Raw genomic sequence first — 19,068 nt, 5'->3', positions numbered from 1 at the left:
GGGGTGAAGTTTTAATCAAAGATGAAAACTACACCCTACAGTGTTATCTTTCACAAAAGTAGACATTTTCCCTTTCTGGTAGAAGATCTTAGGAGGATAATAACCTCTTTCCCCTCTTTCCTGGTGAACACTGAACTTCTATATAAGAAAAACTTACCGGATCATTAGGCTTTTCCTTGGACAGGAAATATACCACCGACAGAGAAACAATAGAATTGATGCCAAAAAACAAGTTGATGCAGACGTAAGTAATGAAAGCCATTCCTGTTTCATGGAAGAGCCCGGCAAGCAAGTACATCCAAGAAAATGTGGCATATCTGCCGATAAATCAATGGCAAAAATGGAAAGAGGATTATTTTCAGGGAGTCTTTATGCATATCATATGGAATTGAAGCCAGAAACATCTGACCTAGTTTGGGGCATGTGTTCATGACTTTCATGGCTCCTTCTTCCCCCATGCTCATTCCCAAACCTTAGCCTCCATTCTCCCTCCATGAAATCAAAGCATGTTTCATTGATCCAGGAATGGCCCATCCTTCACCCCATACTTCCACTGAACACCCCCTGAACTCTTTGGGCTTTGTTTCCCAAATGTGTTGGCCCTTTCCATAGATTGCCTCATGTAAATTCCTCAGGGGTATTTTTCTCCTAACTTTGCTCCCACAAGAGCTGATCCAGGCTCAGTCTGGAAAGGAGGGTCCTCATCTGTGATTCCCTTGACTCTGTACAGCCCACCCTCAGGAAGCAGTGTGGTCTAATGGATAGAGAGCACAGGAATGGGAATCAGAAGGACCTGGATTCTAATCCCGGGTCTGCCACTTGTCTGCTTTCTGACCCTGGGTAAGTCACTTAACTTCTCTGTGCCTCAGTTACATCATCTGTAAAATGGGGATGAAAACATGGGCTGTGTCGAACCTGATCAGCTTATCTACTCCAGTGCTTAGTGTAGTGCCCGACATATAGGAGACACTTAATACCACAAAAAACAAAGGATGGCCAAGACCTCACGCTTAGGGTTTCCTGAGTCCACCTACTGCTCCCCCATGGCTTAGGTTTAGTCATAGCCACAGTCTCTACTGACATATTTCCATTACCCCCATGTCCCCAGCTCTGGACAGTCTACACTCCACGCTATCACTAGTGCAGGTCGAAGGCCTAACTTTCCATACCCTCTTGACAACAACACCAGAACGCAGGAGGGCACGTAATCCCGGCTGGTGGCTGAGTAGCCAAAGGCTACTCTGCCTGCCTTCTACAGTCCTTACTCATTCCTACTGCATGTGGTTTCTGCCCCTTCCTCTCCACTGGAACCACTCTCTGCAAGCTCACATCCTCCTTGACATATACAAAGAACTCTACTCTTTTGGAATCCTCTCCAACCTTTTGTTTGCCTTTGACACTATGGGCTCCTTCCTTCTTCCAGAAATGCAGTCATAATGATTTTTCCCTAACAGTTCTCTCCTTGGTCTCCCTTTTGTATATTTTTTAGTAGTATTTGTTAAGTGCTTACTATGAGTCAAATGCTGTTCTAAGCACTGGGGTAGCTAAAATTGTATTAGTTTGGTCAACACAGCCTTATTCCACCTGGGGCTCACAGTCTAACTACTTCCTGGTTTCTTTCAATAGCTCCTCTTCTGCCTCTTACCCTCTAAATGTGGGTATCACTCAAGGCTCTATCCCAGACCCTTCTCTCCTCTCATTTTCCATTCACCTCTTTGGGGAGCTCATCTGCTTCTATGGCTTCACCTACTACTTCCAGTCAGACAATTCCCAAATGAAACTATCCCTGGCTTTTCTCACCTTCTGTACACCCTCATATTTCCTCTTGCCCCCAGGGCATCTATTCATCAATTTTTTCCTGCTGAAAACTGAAGTTGAAAATGCTGAACCCTGAATTTCTCATCTCTCTCAAATCCACTCCTCCACTTAACTCCCATCACAGTTGACAAAGCCACCACCCTGCTTCTCTCTGAAACTTCCAACATTAGCATTATCTTTGCCTCCCTTTTTATGGTATTTGTTAAGCACTTACTATGTGCCAGACATTGTTCTAAGCACTGGGATAGGTACAAGCTAATCAGTTTGGACACAGTCCATGTCGCACGTGGGGCTCACATTCTTAATCCCCATTTCACAGATGAGGTAACAGACACAGAGAAGTGAAGTAACTTGCCCAAGGTCACACAGCAGACAAGTGGCAGAACCAGGATTAGAACCCAGGCCTATGCTCTAACCATTAGACATGTTGTTTCTCCCTTAACATGGAGAGGACTTAAAACAAACCTAAGTTTTCCCTCTATATCACAAAGTTTCCCAAATAGCCCCTTATGTACTGCCTATTCATAAAGAGATATTATGGACTCCTTGTCCCATCCTGGCTAGAGGTTGGAGGCTAAATTTGTTCAGCAGTCTGGAGGAAAGTTTAATATTGGTGTGAGTGTTTGTGTGGCTTTCATAAACTAGCACAGATATGTTCCCTCAGGAATTCCCAATAAACTTACCCAAACAGGACAAGTAAGAGAGAAACTGCTCCTAGATTGTTTTCACTTGAGAAAGCAGGCAACTTGAATGCTGCAATAACTCCTATTGAGAATGCGACAGGCACCAAATAGAAGACCTGCAGGAAGACGAACAATACCTAGTTTAAATGACCGCAAAGAAGGCTTTTATTCAGCAATATTTAGGGGTAACCTCAATTCAGAATACACTGACAGTGAGATCTGAAGGGAAAGAGGTCCTTTAATTTCAAAATTGTAAAAATACATTGTGGAATGTCTGGTCTTGCTTATTACCTTTGACTCTGTACATGGTCATCACTTTGGAATTGACCTCCTATGACATTGTGTCAAACCAGCTTCCCACCTGACAAACCCCAACAAGAAATCCTGATAGTCCTGGCTCTATACTTTAAGTTTGAGGATCATCTGTTGACAGGGATTCCGGGAGAAAAATAGGACCATGAGCAGCTTGGTATTTGATTTCAGCCTCAAAATATTGATTTTGATTTGAAGTTAGTTCATCCAGATGGTTGATTTACAGCTTGCTGTTGTTAGCGGGAGGTTCTCTCCAGAACAACAGCAGGGGAGCAGGGCTTAGATTTTTTTTGCATCGCAGGTGTGTAAACAAAGGCTCACCATTTTATCAGCAAGAGAGAGGGATTAAATGTTGAAAACTACTTTGCAGCAAGATGCACCCAATGGACGGAGGCTGCTGTGATGAAGAGTCTGCCGAATTGGCATGGGGCCCAAATTCCCGATGATGGAATCTGCAAGCAGCAGTCAGTATAAAGAAATGAAGCCTATCGTTTAAGTGTTCCTAATAGTTATCGCCCATTAAAGCTCCTATTAAGGGTAGAACGGCTATCACCATTATTTTAGTTTTGACTTACAAAATGTACACATTTCAAACCCCTTGGGACTCATTTGCAAAATGGATCTGCACTTAATTACTTTCCAGCACTTCCATCCTGGATCCTTAAAGCTACCGGGCCAATCTCAACACAGCCGCCAGGGAAATAGAAATCTCCTGCAGGCCTCAGGCCATCATTGAGCTTCTGACTCAAGAAGTAGTAGCTTTTGATTCAAGAAACCAACTGCAGGGAGGCTGTAGCACACTCAGGAAAAGAACTGATCAGTAAGTGAATTCCTCTTTGCCCTGATTTTCCTTCTGAGCCAGAAGGTTTCAACTAAGAACAACTGGCACGATTGCTATTATCATTATCCGGTGTATCCGAGAATAGTTCAGAAGCCGATTCTGCTGGTATCATTGCCCCTGCTAAGTTGTTTCTTTGCTGAACTCCCAGTGATGTGAAAGCTCCAAGAAAGCCTGTAAGAAGCAGAACTGCATCCACCTGATCAGTTGAGAAGAAAAACTGCTACTCCTCCCACGTTCATTGGTTCTAGAGGGTTGCTTTTTTATGGTACTTGTTGAATGTTAAATATGTGTGAAGCTCTTTTCTAAGCACTGGGGTAGATACATGATAATCGGGATGGACACGGTCCCTATCCCACATGGGGCTCACTGTCTAAGTAGGAAGGAGTAGGATTTAATCCCCATCTGTCAGATGAGGTAACTGAAGCCCAGAAAAGTGAAGTGACATGCCCAAGGTCACACAGCAGACAAATAGAGGAGCCAGGATTAGAGCCCACATCCTCTGAATCCCAAACCTGTGCTCTTTCCGCTAAGCCAGGCTGCTTCATTTGTGTTTTGTCATGACTGCTACCTTGGAGCAGGAAGGAAGACAGAATGTTTTCCACAACCCTGCTCTTTTTGACTCTCCCTTTTCTGCAATGCCCTGCCTCCCATAATTATTCATTTGCCTACACCCGAGTAGCTCACAGAAACCTTGTATTCTCAGTGGGGAAATGTCCGAGCTCCTTACCATATCATAGATGAAATTGGTGATCCAGTAGCATGTCACTCCAACTCCTGAAATGTGCTGTAACTGTTTAGCTTTCGTCTGATGTTCCCTCACCACGTAGGTCACAAAGCTGGCCGTGGTAACGGAGTAGCCCATCAGTATAGAGAGGGCCACGAGAATATCAATTAAACTGCTGATCCTGCAGGGATGGGGGAGAGAACACACAGGTCAATCTTTGGGAATTTATTATTCTTCTGAGAATCGTGATTAAGGTCAAAAAGCAAATGTGTGCTCTGTCTAGCACATCCACTGGGGCTTAACGCAAGTAAAACAAGTAATACTATCCACTGTTTGACTCTAGGAGGACTCCAGGATAATTGTACCTTCAGGGTATCTAAATTCACTGGGAATTCCCCAGAAAAAGCAGAGTCTCTGTGGATTAGAGGGTGACTAAAAAATTCCAAGGATAGAAACAGCGCTTAACACCTTTGCCTGAAAGCTAAAATACTTGACTATTTTATTGGCAAAAGCAGCAGGACTAATAATCTCTGGTCACAAGTCTGACTCAGAGAACTCCCTCTGCATTCTCTGGGAAGCTTCTTAGGGGAAGCTCCTTTGATCCCAAGCAGCGGTCTTTTCTATCGGCTATCACTTGGTTACAAGTGGGATTACAATGCCATTCTAGTGAGATTCAACCATAACAAAGGTCAAGCCTTAGAGTCCAGTCTGTGATCTTACGTGGCTTGTTCTTGATCTTGTACTCCTGGGTATGGATGACTGTACATGATGATTCCTTGAAAAGAAAGGAAAATTATTTTTATTAGCTAGCTAAAGGACCCATCAAATTCTGGATGGGGCAGAGAGGGAGGTCTTGGGTGAGTAGGAGATGGGGGGTTAAGTCACATCTGCTGACAGCCATAGAGGGGGTGATGTCAGGTATGGTCACTCATCCCACACTTGTACCTCTATAATGGGGACAGTGGAAATGGGATAACTGGTTTAGCAGAATGTGGGCTGGAAGGGCAGGAAAGAGCAAGGAAACTGGTAGCTTCTCTCTGTGGAGCCAGGAACAGTTCCCTTGCCCCCAAAGCCAATCAGTTTAGGGGAGAACAAGTATTTATCCAAGCCTTAAGCTGGAAAAATGACTATTTCCATGCTTCCCTGCACTAGAGAGCACAACCTGTAACTTCAGTAGCTGCCAGGAAGACAGTTTTGGCAGAAATCATTGGGTCTAAAGTTTTACCCTTTTGCCCTCAATGTACTGCTTTCATTAATATGACTTTTTCTCCAGTATATCTGGAATCTCAGGCTTGATATGAACAGACACAGAATAAAATAAAACATTTCCAGTTGACTTTCAAAATTCTGATATTCAGAACCATACCAGCAACTTTAGGACCTGATCTCTCTGCTCTTACAAGGTTGTTGGGTCCAGTTTTTACTTTCCAACACATTACTGAGTGCTATTGGATCCAGAGATTGATTCAGATTCTAAAATAAAATCTTGCTCTCTTTTCAAAATTGTCGACTACTTTGTACAAGTATTGGGCCTAAATTATTCTCCAATTCTGCAATCAGAGCCACTGAAAAGAAGTGATTATCAACAGTTTCAAAGGGACTGTGTCCTACCTGATTAACTTGTATCTACCTCAGCATTAAGAATAGTCCTTGACACATAGTAAATGCTTGACACATACAATAATAACAGTAATGATAAATGGCTATTTTACTAACATTATTTATTAGAAATAAGGCAATAATAATAACAATAATAATAATGGTATTTGATAAGTACTTACTATATGCCAGACACTATACTAAGCATTGTGGTAGATAAAAGACAATCAGGTTGGATACAGTCTATGTCCTATGTAATGCTCACAGTCTTAATCCCCATTTTACAGATGAGCTAACTGAGGCACCGAGAAGTGAAGTGACTTGCCCAGCCAGTGAGCTCGTTGTGAGCCGGGAATTTGTCTTACTCTTATATTTTACCCTCCCAAGTGCTTAGTACACTGCTATGCACAGAGTAAGCACTCAATAAATATGATTGAATGAAAGAATGAATGGTCACACAGCAGACAAGAGGCAGAAATAGGATAACCCGGTCACTCTGACTCCGAGGCCAATGTTCTATCCACTAGATCACATTGCTTCTCTGTCATCTAAACAGTGGTTGCCATTAGCCATTTGCTATATCTTCCTTTAATGCAGGAGGAGACTTTGTGAAACTGTTGAACTCTATGCAATATTGTCCCTCGTCAGACCTATTTGTTATCCATTAGTGAACACCAACAGGACTACAGTCACTTTCCCAAAGAATTTTCATTTTCCATTAGCCACTAGAGGGAACCACGTGAATAGAACAGTTAGTGACATTGCAAAAGGAAGCTAATTAAAGTATTATCTAGGCTTCAACAGAATAATACTAACAAAATTCATTTTTTAAACAGATTTCCAGTTCATGAGGATGACTCAAAACAAGCAAAGACTAAAGAGAAAATGAGTGAGAAGTCTGTTTTTTTGAGACTCATTGAAATGGCAAGCGATGAGAAGCAGTGTGTCCTAGTGGATAGAGCACAAGCCTGGGAGACAGAAGAACCTGGGTTCTAAACTGGGCTTTACCACTTGTCTGCTGCATGACCTTTGGGCAAGTCACTTAACTACATGGGGATTAATACTGTGAGCCCAAGTGGGACAGGGCCCGGGCCCAAACTGATTAGGTTATACTGACTCCAGCTCTTAGTACAATATCTGGCCCATAGTAATCACTTAATAAATACCATTAAAATGTTCACAAAGAATTATTAATATGGTATATTCAATCATTTATGTCTATATACACATATTAATGATTTTCTGTGAATTTCCTGGAGGAAATTGTCTAGGTTGGTGAAATACGAAATTTCTGAGAATGAGCTTCTACTCAGAAATATAATTATTTGGATATCTAGCAGGTTTATGAAAAAGATAACATAATTTTCTAATATTTTAATATCTCTGAGTTAAAGCCTTAAAACATTACATATGGTAAAAGCTGATCTTCTATTTGGGTATCCTTTTTTCCATCATCTCATGTTGGAAGCAACATGGCCTAATGGAAAGAGCACAGGCCTGGGAACTAGAGGAGCGGATTTTAATCCTGGCTCCACCACATATCTGCTGTGTGACCCTGGGCCACTTCTCTGTGCCTCAGTTAACCTCATCTGTAAAATGGAGATTACTACTGTGAGCCCCCTATGGGACAAGGACAGTGTCCACTCTGGTTACCTTGTATCTGCTTCAATGCTTAGAACAGGGCTTGGCAATAGTAAGTGCTTAGCAAATACCACAATTTTACCAACAATTCATGTACTTCATTGGTTGAAGGCAGAGTGATTATATGGACCTAGATCTGAATGACAGGGATTGTTTGCTGCATTGATGTGAGAATTGAGGAAGACCATCTTTACATGGGACACAGCGTAGCCAAGTGGATAGAGCATGGGCCTGGGAGTCAGAAGGACCAGGGATTCATTCATTCATTTATTCATTCATTCAATTGTATTTATTGAGCACTTACTATGTGCAGAGCGTTTTAAGTGCTTGGAATGTACAATTCGGCAACAGATAGAGACAATCCCTGCCCAACAACGGGCCCACAGTGTAAATGGAGGAGACAGACAACAAAACTAAACAAGTAGTCTGGTGCCAATATCATCAATAGAATCATAGATATATACACATCATTAACAAAATAAATAGAGTAATAAATGATATATACAAATATGCACAAGTGCTGTGGGGAAGGGAAGGGGAAAGAGCAGAGAAAGAGAATAGGGGGAATGGGTAGGGGAGGAGGAGCAGAGGGAAAGGGAGGGCTCAGTCTGGGAAGGCCTCCTGGAGGAGGTGAGCTTTCAGTAGGGCTTTGAAGAGGGGTAGAGTGTTAGTTTGGAAGATGTGAGGAGGGAGGGCCTTCCAGGTCGGTGGTAGGACGTGGGCTAGCGGTCGACGGCGGGACAGGCACAAACGAGGGGCTGTGAGGAGGTTAACAGCAGAGGAGCAGAGTGTATGGGGTGGGCTGTAGAAGGAGAGAAGAAAAGTGAGATAGGAGGGAGCTACGTGATGGAGAGCTCTGAAGCTAAGAGTGAGGAGTATTTGTTTCATGAGAAGGTTGATAGGCAACCACTGGAAGTTTTTGAGCAGGGGACATTTGCCAGTCATAACCCTGTTAGTGTCCGGAAAAGAGACAGTAGAAGGAGGATTATCATTACCCTACTCTCCTTCTACATCTCAGCCCACACACTCCGCTCTTCTAGTGCTAACCTTCTCACTGTCCCTCGAACTTGCCTATCTCGCCGCTGACTTCTGGCCCATACCCTAACTCTGGCCTGGAACGCCCTCCCTCCTCAAATCTGCCAAACAATCACTCTTCCCCCCTTCAAAGCCCTACTGAAGGCTCATTTCCTCCAAGAGGCTTTCCCAGACTAAGCCCCCTTTTCCTCAGCTTCCCCTTTCTTCTGTATCACCTTGACTTGCTCCCTTTGCTCTTCCCTCCCTCTCCATGCCTCTCCGTGTATATATTTATAATTCTATTTCTTTATATTGATGCCCGTTTACTTGTTTGGATGTCTGTTTCCCCCCGCTAGACTACTGTGGGCAGGGATTGTCTCTCTTTATTGCTATATTGTACTTTCCAAGTGCTTAGAACAGTGCTCTTCACACAGTAAGAGCTCAATAAATATGATTGAATGAATGAATATTATTATATTTGTTAAGTGCTTACTATATGTCAAGCACTGTTCTAAATGGTGGGGTAAGTACAAGTTAATTAGGTTGAACGCTATCCCTGACCACATGACACTCACAGTTTAAGTAGGAGTGAGAACTGGCATTGAATACCAATGTTAAAATTGAGGAAACTGAGAGAATTTAAGTAACTTGCCCAGGGCCACATGGCAGGGAATTGGCAGAACTGGGATTACACCCCAGTTCCTCTTATTCCAGGGCCTGTATTCTGTATGCTACCAGGGGGAATTGTCATGGAGTAGTGGATAGAGAACAGGCTTGGGAGTCAGAAGGTCATTTGTTCTAATCCCAGCTCTTCCACTTGTATGTTGTGTGGCCTTGGGTAAATCACTTCTCCCTGGGCCTCAGTTATCTCATCTGTAAAATGAGGATTAAGACTGTGAGCCCCACAGGGGACAACCTGATTAGGTTGTATCTACCCCAGTGCTTGGCACATAGTAAGTGCTTAACAAATACCATAATTTTTAGGGAAGCAGCATGGCTTAGTGGAAAGAGCATGGTCTTGGGAATCAGAGATCATGGGTTCTAATCCCACCTCCACCACTTGTCAGCTGTGTGAGTTTGGGCAAGTGACAACTTCTCTGTGCCTCGGTTACCCCATCTGTAAAATGGGGATTAAGACTGTGAGCCCCACTTGGGACAACCTGATACCCTTGTATCTCCCCCAGCACTTAGAACAGTGCTTGGAACATAGTAAGTGCTTAACAAATGCCATCATTATTATTATTTATACTAAGCCACACTGTTTTCCAACAGCTTGCTGCTACAACACTTCCATCAGGTGGCATTCCCTGATTAATCTCCCACTCCCATTTTCCCACTCAGAACAACCCTCCAAATACTTCAAACATTCATGTCTTTGTCTGTTTATTGTTATTCATTGATGGATTTATTCACTCACAATTATTATTTGTATCTACTCATAATCTTCTATATGGTATATTTAATCATTTATGTCTATGTCATTATAAACTCCTTGAGGACAGGAGTGGTATGTGGTATCTTTCGGTGGTATATTCCCATGTTAGTACTCTGGCCCAGAGGTGACTTAGTTTACAATGATGTGATGTTGCTACTTTTAAACCAAGGAAATCTCATTTCATTCCCTTTCTCCTAATGTCTGTCACAATTCTCTCTACTTGGAGACTGGAAGAGCGGGAAGAGGCCTTTGTTGGAGGAATGGAGTTAATGTCTGGCAGAAAGCAGGAAGCCAAGCAACTGTCAGAGGGCATTAGAGGGGTCCCAGGAATCCCTTAAGTCTAGTCAGGACCGGGCTTGACAGGACTACCTCATGCATCAGCAGAGGCCCTGGGGGGTCTGGCTTACTGTCAGCAGACCCCTAAACCTGAGACTTTGTGAAGATGGGGAGATTCATGGCCAGAGAGAGAGAGAAAGATAGAGACAGAGAGAGGGACAGAGAGAGGGACAGAGAGAGAGTGTGTGTGTGTGTGTATAGAGAGCAGAAGCTTGGGATTAGGGTCACAGTGTGACAGACCAGAAAGCCTGATCCACTCTGGAACCTCTAGGACTCCCCACACCAATACAACAGTAACCCAAACCTGCAGGGACCTGATCCCATCAGAGTTCTTGACCAGAAACAGTCCAGAAGTGGTGCAGAGCCCTTGGACAGGCCTGGTCTTACTCTGAATCTTGGTGGGTCAGGAGAGCACCTTAAGCCTAGGGGCTGCTGGGAGTCAGAGAGGCCTGCATCTTAAGAGAGACCTGCATTTTATTACTCTTTGCCTTCTGGGCCCTGCTTCTGGGACTCTCCCTGGATGCTCCACTCCCTTCCAGCTCTCCCCTTTTGAGTTGCCTACAGCAGGGTAAGGTGAGAACTGGGTAGATGGGAGACCTACCCCTTCAAAGCCTTATTGAAGGCACATCTCCTCCAAGAGGCCTTCCCTGAGTAAACTCTCCTTTCTTCTTCTCCCTCTCCCTTTTTTGTAAAACTGACTTGCTCCCTTCATTCATCACCCCCTTCTCAGCCCCACAGAACTTATGTACATATTTGTAACTCATTTATATTAATGTCTCTCTCCCCTTCTAGACTGTAAACTTGTGGGCAGGGAATTTGTCTGTTTATTGTTACACTGTACTCTCCCAAGTGCTTAGTATAGTGGTTTGCACACAGTAAGCACTCAATAAATATGATTGAATGAATGAAAGATTACTATATCCCATTTATTAAGTTAAAATGCAACATCAACAATAAAATGGTATAATCCTTTGTGTCTCCCTCATCATCATTCTACGTTTTATCATTAGGAATTTTAGAGGCCAACGAAGATGAGAAAATGGTTATGTGGAATGAAATTGCTTTGGAAAAATGAACCAGTCTATTCGCAATTCCAAAGACCAGTTTCAAAATGATTTGGGGCATGTTGGCAAACCAAAGACCTAGGAGCCCCAGGAAAAAGGTCCATCCCAAACAAGGAGACCAGTGAGTGACTTTAGTTGGTTTTAAGCCATCACTTTGGCTCTACCGCACTTGGGTATGCATGTGGAACTCACCTAATTTCTTCTCACACATATGGTGGTTTCCTATCATTTCAATAATGGGTGGTAAACGAGAATTATTATCATATCATGCATGAGTACATCACAACCCAAGGAAATTAAAGCAGTCACATAGTGTGAAGGACCAAACTGGGAAAAGAGATGAACTTTGAACAACAATTTATCCCAAATAATTCTGAGACGCAGCATGGCCCAGTAGAAAGAGCACAGACCTGGGAATAAGACTTGGGTTCTAATCCTGGCTCTGCCATTTGTCTGATCTGTGACCTTGAGCAAGTCACTTCACTTCTCTGAGCCTCTTACCTCATCTGTAAAATGGGGATTCAGACTGAATCTCTTATATGGACCAGGACCATGTCCAATCCGACTCTCTTACCTACCCCAGTGCTTAGTACAGTGCCTGGCAGAGAGTAAGCACTGAACAATGTTAAAAAAATTCTGTGCATGGAAGTAGAACTAAAACTTATTTTCCCAAACAGAATGTGAAATCACATAACACATCCTCTAAATATAGTAAAGTAACAATTTCTAGGTACTCATCAAGACCTGGAAGAGACTGTTGGAATACCCTTATCCCAACCCCAGACTTCAATGGACTTCACTGTTTTATTGTCCAAGACAAGGGAAGCCATCCTTTTCCAAACCTTCCAGGGCACAGATTTCACTCTGATGGGAGGCTCACTATTGTGAATAAGGAGTCTAAACATCATGAACTTGTCTGAATTCCTGCTCTCATTTGAATATTGTGACGTGTCATTACCAATATAGTTTAAAAGCTAGCCATATTTGAAATGGAAGTTTCTAGGTTACAGCATATCCCAGTATTGTTTTTCAAACAATTTAGATTTTAGCCCTGATAGGTGAGAGAGTTTTTTTCTATCAGAGTTGTATCATGAGAGTAATTTAACGGAAAAACAGTAAGCTACCAGAGACATTCAGAGAGCTCAGTAATGGAAAATTGGCCTTGTTGTTGGCATAGGGAAACCTATGGGTATGTTCTAGATATTCCCCTTTTCCCCAAACCAGTACCAAACTGGATTCTTTTCTCATAATTTTGCATTTCTCTAATTTTATCTAGGCTTCCAGGGCAAATCATGAGCTAAAGCCTGAAATCCCTCCAGACGTTGACCTTTTCCCCAAAAGATCACCAAACTGGATCCTTTTCTCATCAATTTACATTTTCCCACTCTATCCAGGCTTCCAGGGTTAATCATGAACAAAAGGTTTGAAATCTCTCTCAATCGATCCATCAATCAACAGTATTCATTGAGCTTTTACTGCAGGCAAAGCCCCGTACTAAGCCCATGGCTGTATAGAATAAACTAAGTAGCCTAGACCCTTGCCCTTAAGAAGTTTACAATCTCAAAAGGAGCTGACAGTCTCTCCTCCCCAATGCTAATTCCCTCTTCTTTCCCATATGGGTGGAAAACTAGAGACCCTGGAGGAACTTTGAGCCATTTGAAGTTTCACAAGCCATTTGAGTGACTCACTCACTGCTCTCCCTACTCTTTGTTAAATCAGTCAGTCAGTCAAGTTTATTTGTTGAGCACTTACTGTATGCAAAGCACTGTACTAAGTGCTTGGAAGAATAGGAAGAATTGGAAGAATAATAAGAAGATACAACAATAAACAGACAGGTTCCCTGGCCACAGAGAGCTTATAGTCTAAGTGCATGTTACAAGTCTTTATGCTAGGTCTGCCACTCCAAAGTCTTGGAAGGAGGCAATGCTGCTATTATTTCTCAGGATCAAAATGAAGCGACAAACTGGAATAATTTCTCTTTAGAAGGAGATCTAAACTTTACTCTCCCCCTCTATACTATAAGCTTGTTGTAGGCAGGAAATGTGTCTACCAGCTCTTATATTGCACACTCCCAAATGCTTAGTACAGTGCTCTGCACCCAGTAATTGGTCAATAAATAAGATTGCTGGTTGAGAACTGGAAGTTTTAATTAACAGACACCAATACAAATAGTATCGTACCATGTCTGGAAGCCTCATCTTCGGACATGTTAACACGAAGGAGAAAATTGTTCAAGCTGTTGAGATAAGCAGGAAGGGAGTGATAGCCTTCTGGATCATACCACACCTGGTAACATGAGAAACAAAAATGGTGAACATGAAGTAAAATGACTTCCTGACTCAATTCTTGAAAGTCTTGAACATTTCTGTTTGAAATCAAAATAAGAACCTGGACTCTTTCCAGTCTCTGCTCACTCTGCTGCTCCTTGCCCTTTCCTTCCCTTCCACAGAGATTGAGTTGTCATAAGCCATGACTGGGTACACAACTGTGAATCCAGCTCTCACCCTCCTCTGAGGACATAGATGGGAGTTAGTGCTTGGGCAAGAGAGTGCCTGGTGCTCGCTCTTCTCTGGGGTACCTTAACTAGCCTTTTGCTCCCTTATGTAAGCTACTCAGTTGGCTTCAGGGACCAACTGGCTCATTCTCTGACAGAAGTAGTGACCAGGTGGAAGGGTGGCTGCCTTGCAGAATTACAGTCTTTCCCTTCTCCACACTTTGGAGTGTCTTTCTACAGTTTAGCTAATCCATGCTGGACAGTCATCATAGAGCTTTAAATGCTTTTGATGACCACCACAATGTGGGAGAAGCAGTGAATAGTGTAAGGACCTGGGCCTCAGAAAGTCATGGATTCTAATTCCCTCTCCGCCCCTTGTCTGCTGTGTGGCCTTGGGCAAGTCACTTCAATTCTCCTAGCCTCAGCTCCCTCATCTGTAAAATGGGGATGAAGACTGTGAGCCCCATGTGGGACAGGGAAAGTGTCAAAACCTGATTTGTTTGTATCCACCCCAGCACTTGGTACAGTGCCTGGCACATAGTAAGCACTTAACAAATGCCACAACTATGTATCCAGTGCTTCTCTTTCAAGGAATTCAAAGCACATCTTGCAGGGTTTATCATTCCAACCTCCCTGGGAGGCTATATTTCTATGCCATGTTTACAGGGCATGTGTCTGTGGATGGGACTTCCAGCTATTTGTTTTGAAAAGAAGAGTGGCCTGCTGGAAATACCATGGGTCTGAGAGTCAGAGGACCAGGGTTCTAATCCTACCTCTGTCACTTGTCTACTGTGTAACCTCAGACAAGTTACTTTATTTCTTTGTGACTCAGTTTCCTCATCTGTAAAATGGGGATTTGGTACCTGTTCTCCCTCCTACAGGGACTATAAGCTCCAGGTGGGACCTGATTAATGTGTGTCTTCCCCAGTGCTTAGTACAGTGCTTGGCACATAGTAAGCACTTAATAAATACTATTTTTGAAGTAGTAGTGATTGTATTAGTATTGTCATTGTTATTAGGCAACCTGTGGATACTTGGAGACATTGTGGAGGCTACAGATCTCTCAGACCTAAGATATAATGCCATTCTTGGGTCAGAGTAATGGTCTACCCAACCTAGGATTCTGTTTCCCACAGAGCACTGAGACATTTGGAAGAATCATAAGGAGCAAATGGTAATGGATAGACCATTCAACATCCAGAATAAATAAATAAATAAATAAATAAATTGTGGCATTTGTTAAGCGCTTACTATGTGCAAAGCACTGTTCTAAGCGCTGGGGGATACAAGGTGATCAGGTTGTCCCACGTGGGGCTCACAGTCTTAATCCCCATTTGACAGATGAGGTCACTGAGGCACAGAGAAGTGACTTGCCCAAGGTCACACAGCTGACTAGCGGCGGAGCCGAGATTAGAACCCATGACCTCTGACTCCCAAGCCCGCGCTCTTTCCACTGAGCCACGCTGCTTCTCAAACTATCCCATTTCCACACTCAGCATTCCCTCTAGGACCCAAGCGCTTAGTACAGTGCTCTGCACATAGTAAACGCTCAATAAATACTATTGAATGAATGAATGACCCATTACACTTGTCTTCGTATTTAACAAAAACCTTCCCAAAGGTGTTAATATACTGTTGCCCGCACAACTTCCAATGGTAAGAAATTCATAGTTTACCAACTGCTGTATAGATAAGTGCACTTTATCTATCCCAACCAGTAGGTAACCATTGGAAAGGCACAAGTCAATTTAGAGAATTAGTGTCCAGACCCAGGTGGAGGATGAGTGAGGTTAAGGTTGGCTGGCACGGGTTTGAGTGAATTACTAAAGCTGGAGCTGCAGCCATTAGAATGCCTGGGGCTCCGCCATGGTCCACCATGAGGCCTCCTTAGTAATAACTGTGGTATTTGGTAAGTACTTACTGTATGCCAAGCACTATACTCAGTGCTGGGGTAAATACAAAATAATCAGGTCCCATATGGGACTCAAAGTCTAAGTAGGAGGGAAGACAGGTACTGAATTCCCATTTTGTCCATGAGGGAACTGAGGCACAGAGAAGTTAAGTGACTTGCCCAAGGTCACTCAGCAGTGAGTGGTGGAGGAGGAATTAGAACCCAGCTCCTCTGACTCCTAAGGCTAGGGCTCTTTCCACTGGGCCATGCTGCTCCCTGCTAGGTCATGCAGCTTCCTGGAATTTTCCTCCTTTTTTCCTCTCTCCCCACTATAGTGTGTAGTCTAATTCCTGCCCACCCCTACATCCCTGAGCACCTCCAGCACTGCTCTACCTTGAGAAGAAGACTAAAGTGTGAGCGAAACTGCAGAAGCCTAAGGCCTTGTACATAGCTGGCAGTCCTGCAACAGAGACCCAAAGTTTTCGAGGCCTGACTGCAGCTATCAGCTGCAAAATCTTAGGGTGAGTATAAATCTCCATGGCTAGAGGGTATCACTGGGCAGTGTGCAGTTGAAGGGGAGTAAAAAAATTTGGTATAGTACCTGTGCACATTTGTACTCTAGAATGTAGCACTATTTTCTTTTGTTTATTTGGAACTTGCCCCCTTCAATCCCTCTTATCCCCTAATCAAGCCCCGCAGTCCACACTCTTCATGATTAGGTAGACTTCATCATGTCTGCTCTTATCCTTCATCTTTTCAGGGTGACGAGGTTTAATCTTTTCCTTCTTTCCTCATATTCAATTATGTCCATCCCTCTGACTATTTGGTTTTCCCTTTTCCTTTTCCCCAACCAAATTCATACAGTTGAAGCAATTGATGGAATCACCTGATGGAAAAATTTACCAGAGCAAGTTCCCAACAGCCAATCTGGTCCATAAAATTGATGGAATTACCATAATAATCATGACAATAATAATGATTGTGGTATTTGTTAAGCACTTAGTATGTGCTAGGCACTGTTCTAATCAGGTCAGATGCAGTCCCTGTCCCACATGGGACAGTCTAAATCCCATTTTACAGAAGAAGTATAACTGAAGCACAGAGAAGTGAAGTGACTTGTCCAAGGTGAAACAGCAGTCAATTGGTAGAGTTGGGTTTAGAACTCAGGTCCTCCTGTCTCCCAGGCCCATGTTCTAGCCACTAGACCACGTTGCTTCCCCTAATACACTGCACTAATGCACTCCAGAGCAAGCTTTTTTTCATTGGGTTTGAACTGCACTTAATACAGTGCTCTGCACACAGTAAGTGCTCAATAAATAAGATCGAATGAATGAATGAATGAATGAACTACCAATTTCCAGGCTCAAAGGCAGGCCACAGGATATAAGTATCTTTTCCCACCCTTGCTAACCCCTAGGGCAGTAAAGGGTAAGTATACTTCCAAACTGAGAAGTATTCTGTTGGATTTTTTTTTTTTGATCACTCCATCCAGACGTGGCTGAATAGACATAGCCTGATGACATAGATAACCTAACTTGGGTAGTATTCCCAGTGAGAAAGCCTCAAACTTGGAAAACTGACTGCTCTATTTTCTCACTGTTGCTCTTGAACTGTGTCGGGAGTAAATCATAAATTACTTTAGCCAGAGTTCTGTTGGCAGGCACTGTTGTTACATCAAACCGCAGGTCCTTGGTCAATGGTAAGCCAAAGCTCCAACCTCCGTACCTGTAAGAAAGAATAATGTTCACCTGAGATTTGACGGAAAAGCCAATAAGTACTTGTTGATTGATAATCTATGCTATTTAGAATAGGTGGCTAAGGATTAATCTATTACTCTGCTTTTGTTTTTCATAATCTCTCTCTCTCTAGACTGTAAGCTCACTGTGGTCAAGGAATGTATCTGTTTGTTGTTATGTTGTACTCTCCCAAGCGCTTAGAACAGTGCTTTGCACACCGTAAATGCTTAATAAATACAATTGAAAATTACTATGGAGAACAGTGTTAAATGTTTAATTTTTATCCAAAGATTGCATTATCTTTACAAATACCATATGGTCATGAAGGTTAACGGATAAATGATACAAGCTTAAAGCACAATATAAAAGCATATACATAAATAACAGATAAATATGGTGAAAACAATAATGGAATAGACATTCTAGATTGTAAACTCCCCTTTTTATTGTAAAGTCCACACTAGATTTGTAAACTCCTTGAGGGCAGGGATCAAGTCTTCTATTGCATTTTACTTTTCCAAGTTCTTAGTACAATGCTCTGAACACAGTAAGTAAGTGCTCAGTAGATATCATTGACTGATTACTTGATCCTACCGCACACATTTTAGACTTTACTAGGGAGAGAAAGGGAAAATTTAGAAAGAGCTCAATTACAAAGGTATTTCTCTGCCCAGAAAGCCAATAAGGCAATTGGTTAAAGCCAATAATAAGAGTAGACTTTGTGGTGTAGTCATCAGGGGGTTATAAAGTTTTGTTTTACTACAAGTCGAATCTTAATCCTCATTAGATAGCACCAACTTTAAATGCTTAACAAACTGAACTAGAAGCAAACTATTGGTCTGAAAACAGCCTGGCAGAGTACTCTGTGCCACAGTATGCCCTGATAGAATTTGAGTTTCAATCCTGAACTTTATCAAGTGAACTTAAACCAATAAAACTTATTCAGTACTAGGGATGGAGAGAACCATAAAGGGTACATGTCTCAGTAGCATGTCTGCTTCAGTGACCTGATGACCAATTACATTTAATATACAATTTTTTTTTTTAAAAAAAGGATGTTTAAATAAAAGAACAAGGGGACTTCAAGCATACCCTACACTTTTTCTCCAGCTAAGAAGGCAGTCAACAAAAACACATGTTATTTTGTACCATGGGAAATGCGGTGTACATAGGTATGGCTTACCTCCTTTGCATAAAGTCATTAGCAGTTGTTATAAGATAATTTTCCATGCGAAGCCCACTGAGGTTGTAAAGTACTTGAGAGGAGTACATTCTCCTGTGAGGTGGGGAATAGTTAAACTTTGGACATTCCTGAAAGAAATATTAAAGAAATAGTCAAATTCTTGCTAACAAAAATTGAGCAAATAAAAACAATCACTTTTATTTGTTTCCAACTCTCTCAATGTGATAAGAGCATTCTCCTTCTAAATGGATTTTTTTGGAAAAGAAACCATCTTGCTTGGGCCCTAGACAAGGGATG

General features: G+C 42.5%; 1 protein-coding gene across 1 annotated transcript in view; it reads right to left on the bottom strand.

The window, feature by feature from the left end:
• ABCA12 (ATP binding cassette subfamily A member 12) overlaps nucleotides 1-19,068 on the bottom strand; it is a 137,622-nt gene that overhangs the window by 21,102 nt on the left and 97,452 nt on the right. Inside the window, exons 33-39 of the mRNA XM_029068474.2 lie at nucleotides 18,772-18,899; nucleotides 17,490-17,577; nucleotides 13,648-13,753; nucleotides 5,099-5,153; nucleotides 4,382-4,559; nucleotides 2,502-2,617; nucleotides 158-317 (exon numbers count right to left, since the gene is read on the bottom strand). Of these exons, the coding sequence (XP_028924307.2) occupies nucleotides 158-317; nucleotides 2,502-2,617; nucleotides 4,382-4,559; nucleotides 5,099-5,153; nucleotides 13,648-13,753; nucleotides 17,490-17,577; nucleotides 18,772-18,899 (831 nt within the window). The remainder of the gene's footprint in view (nucleotides 1-157; nucleotides 318-2,501; nucleotides 2,618-4,381; nucleotides 4,560-5,098; nucleotides 5,154-13,647; nucleotides 13,754-17,489; nucleotides 17,578-18,771; nucleotides 18,900-19,068) is intronic.

This window comes from Ornithorhynchus anatinus, chromosome 7 (assembly GCF_004115215.2).
Source record: "Ornithorhynchus anatinus isolate Pmale09 chromosome 7, mOrnAna1.pri.v4, whole genome shotgun sequence".
NCBI lineage: Eukaryota > Metazoa > Chordata > Mammalia > Monotremata > Ornithorhynchidae > Ornithorhynchus > Ornithorhynchus anatinus.
Note: the sequence above shows the minus strand (reverse complement) of the source record. Positions and strands in the feature narration are given on the sequence as shown.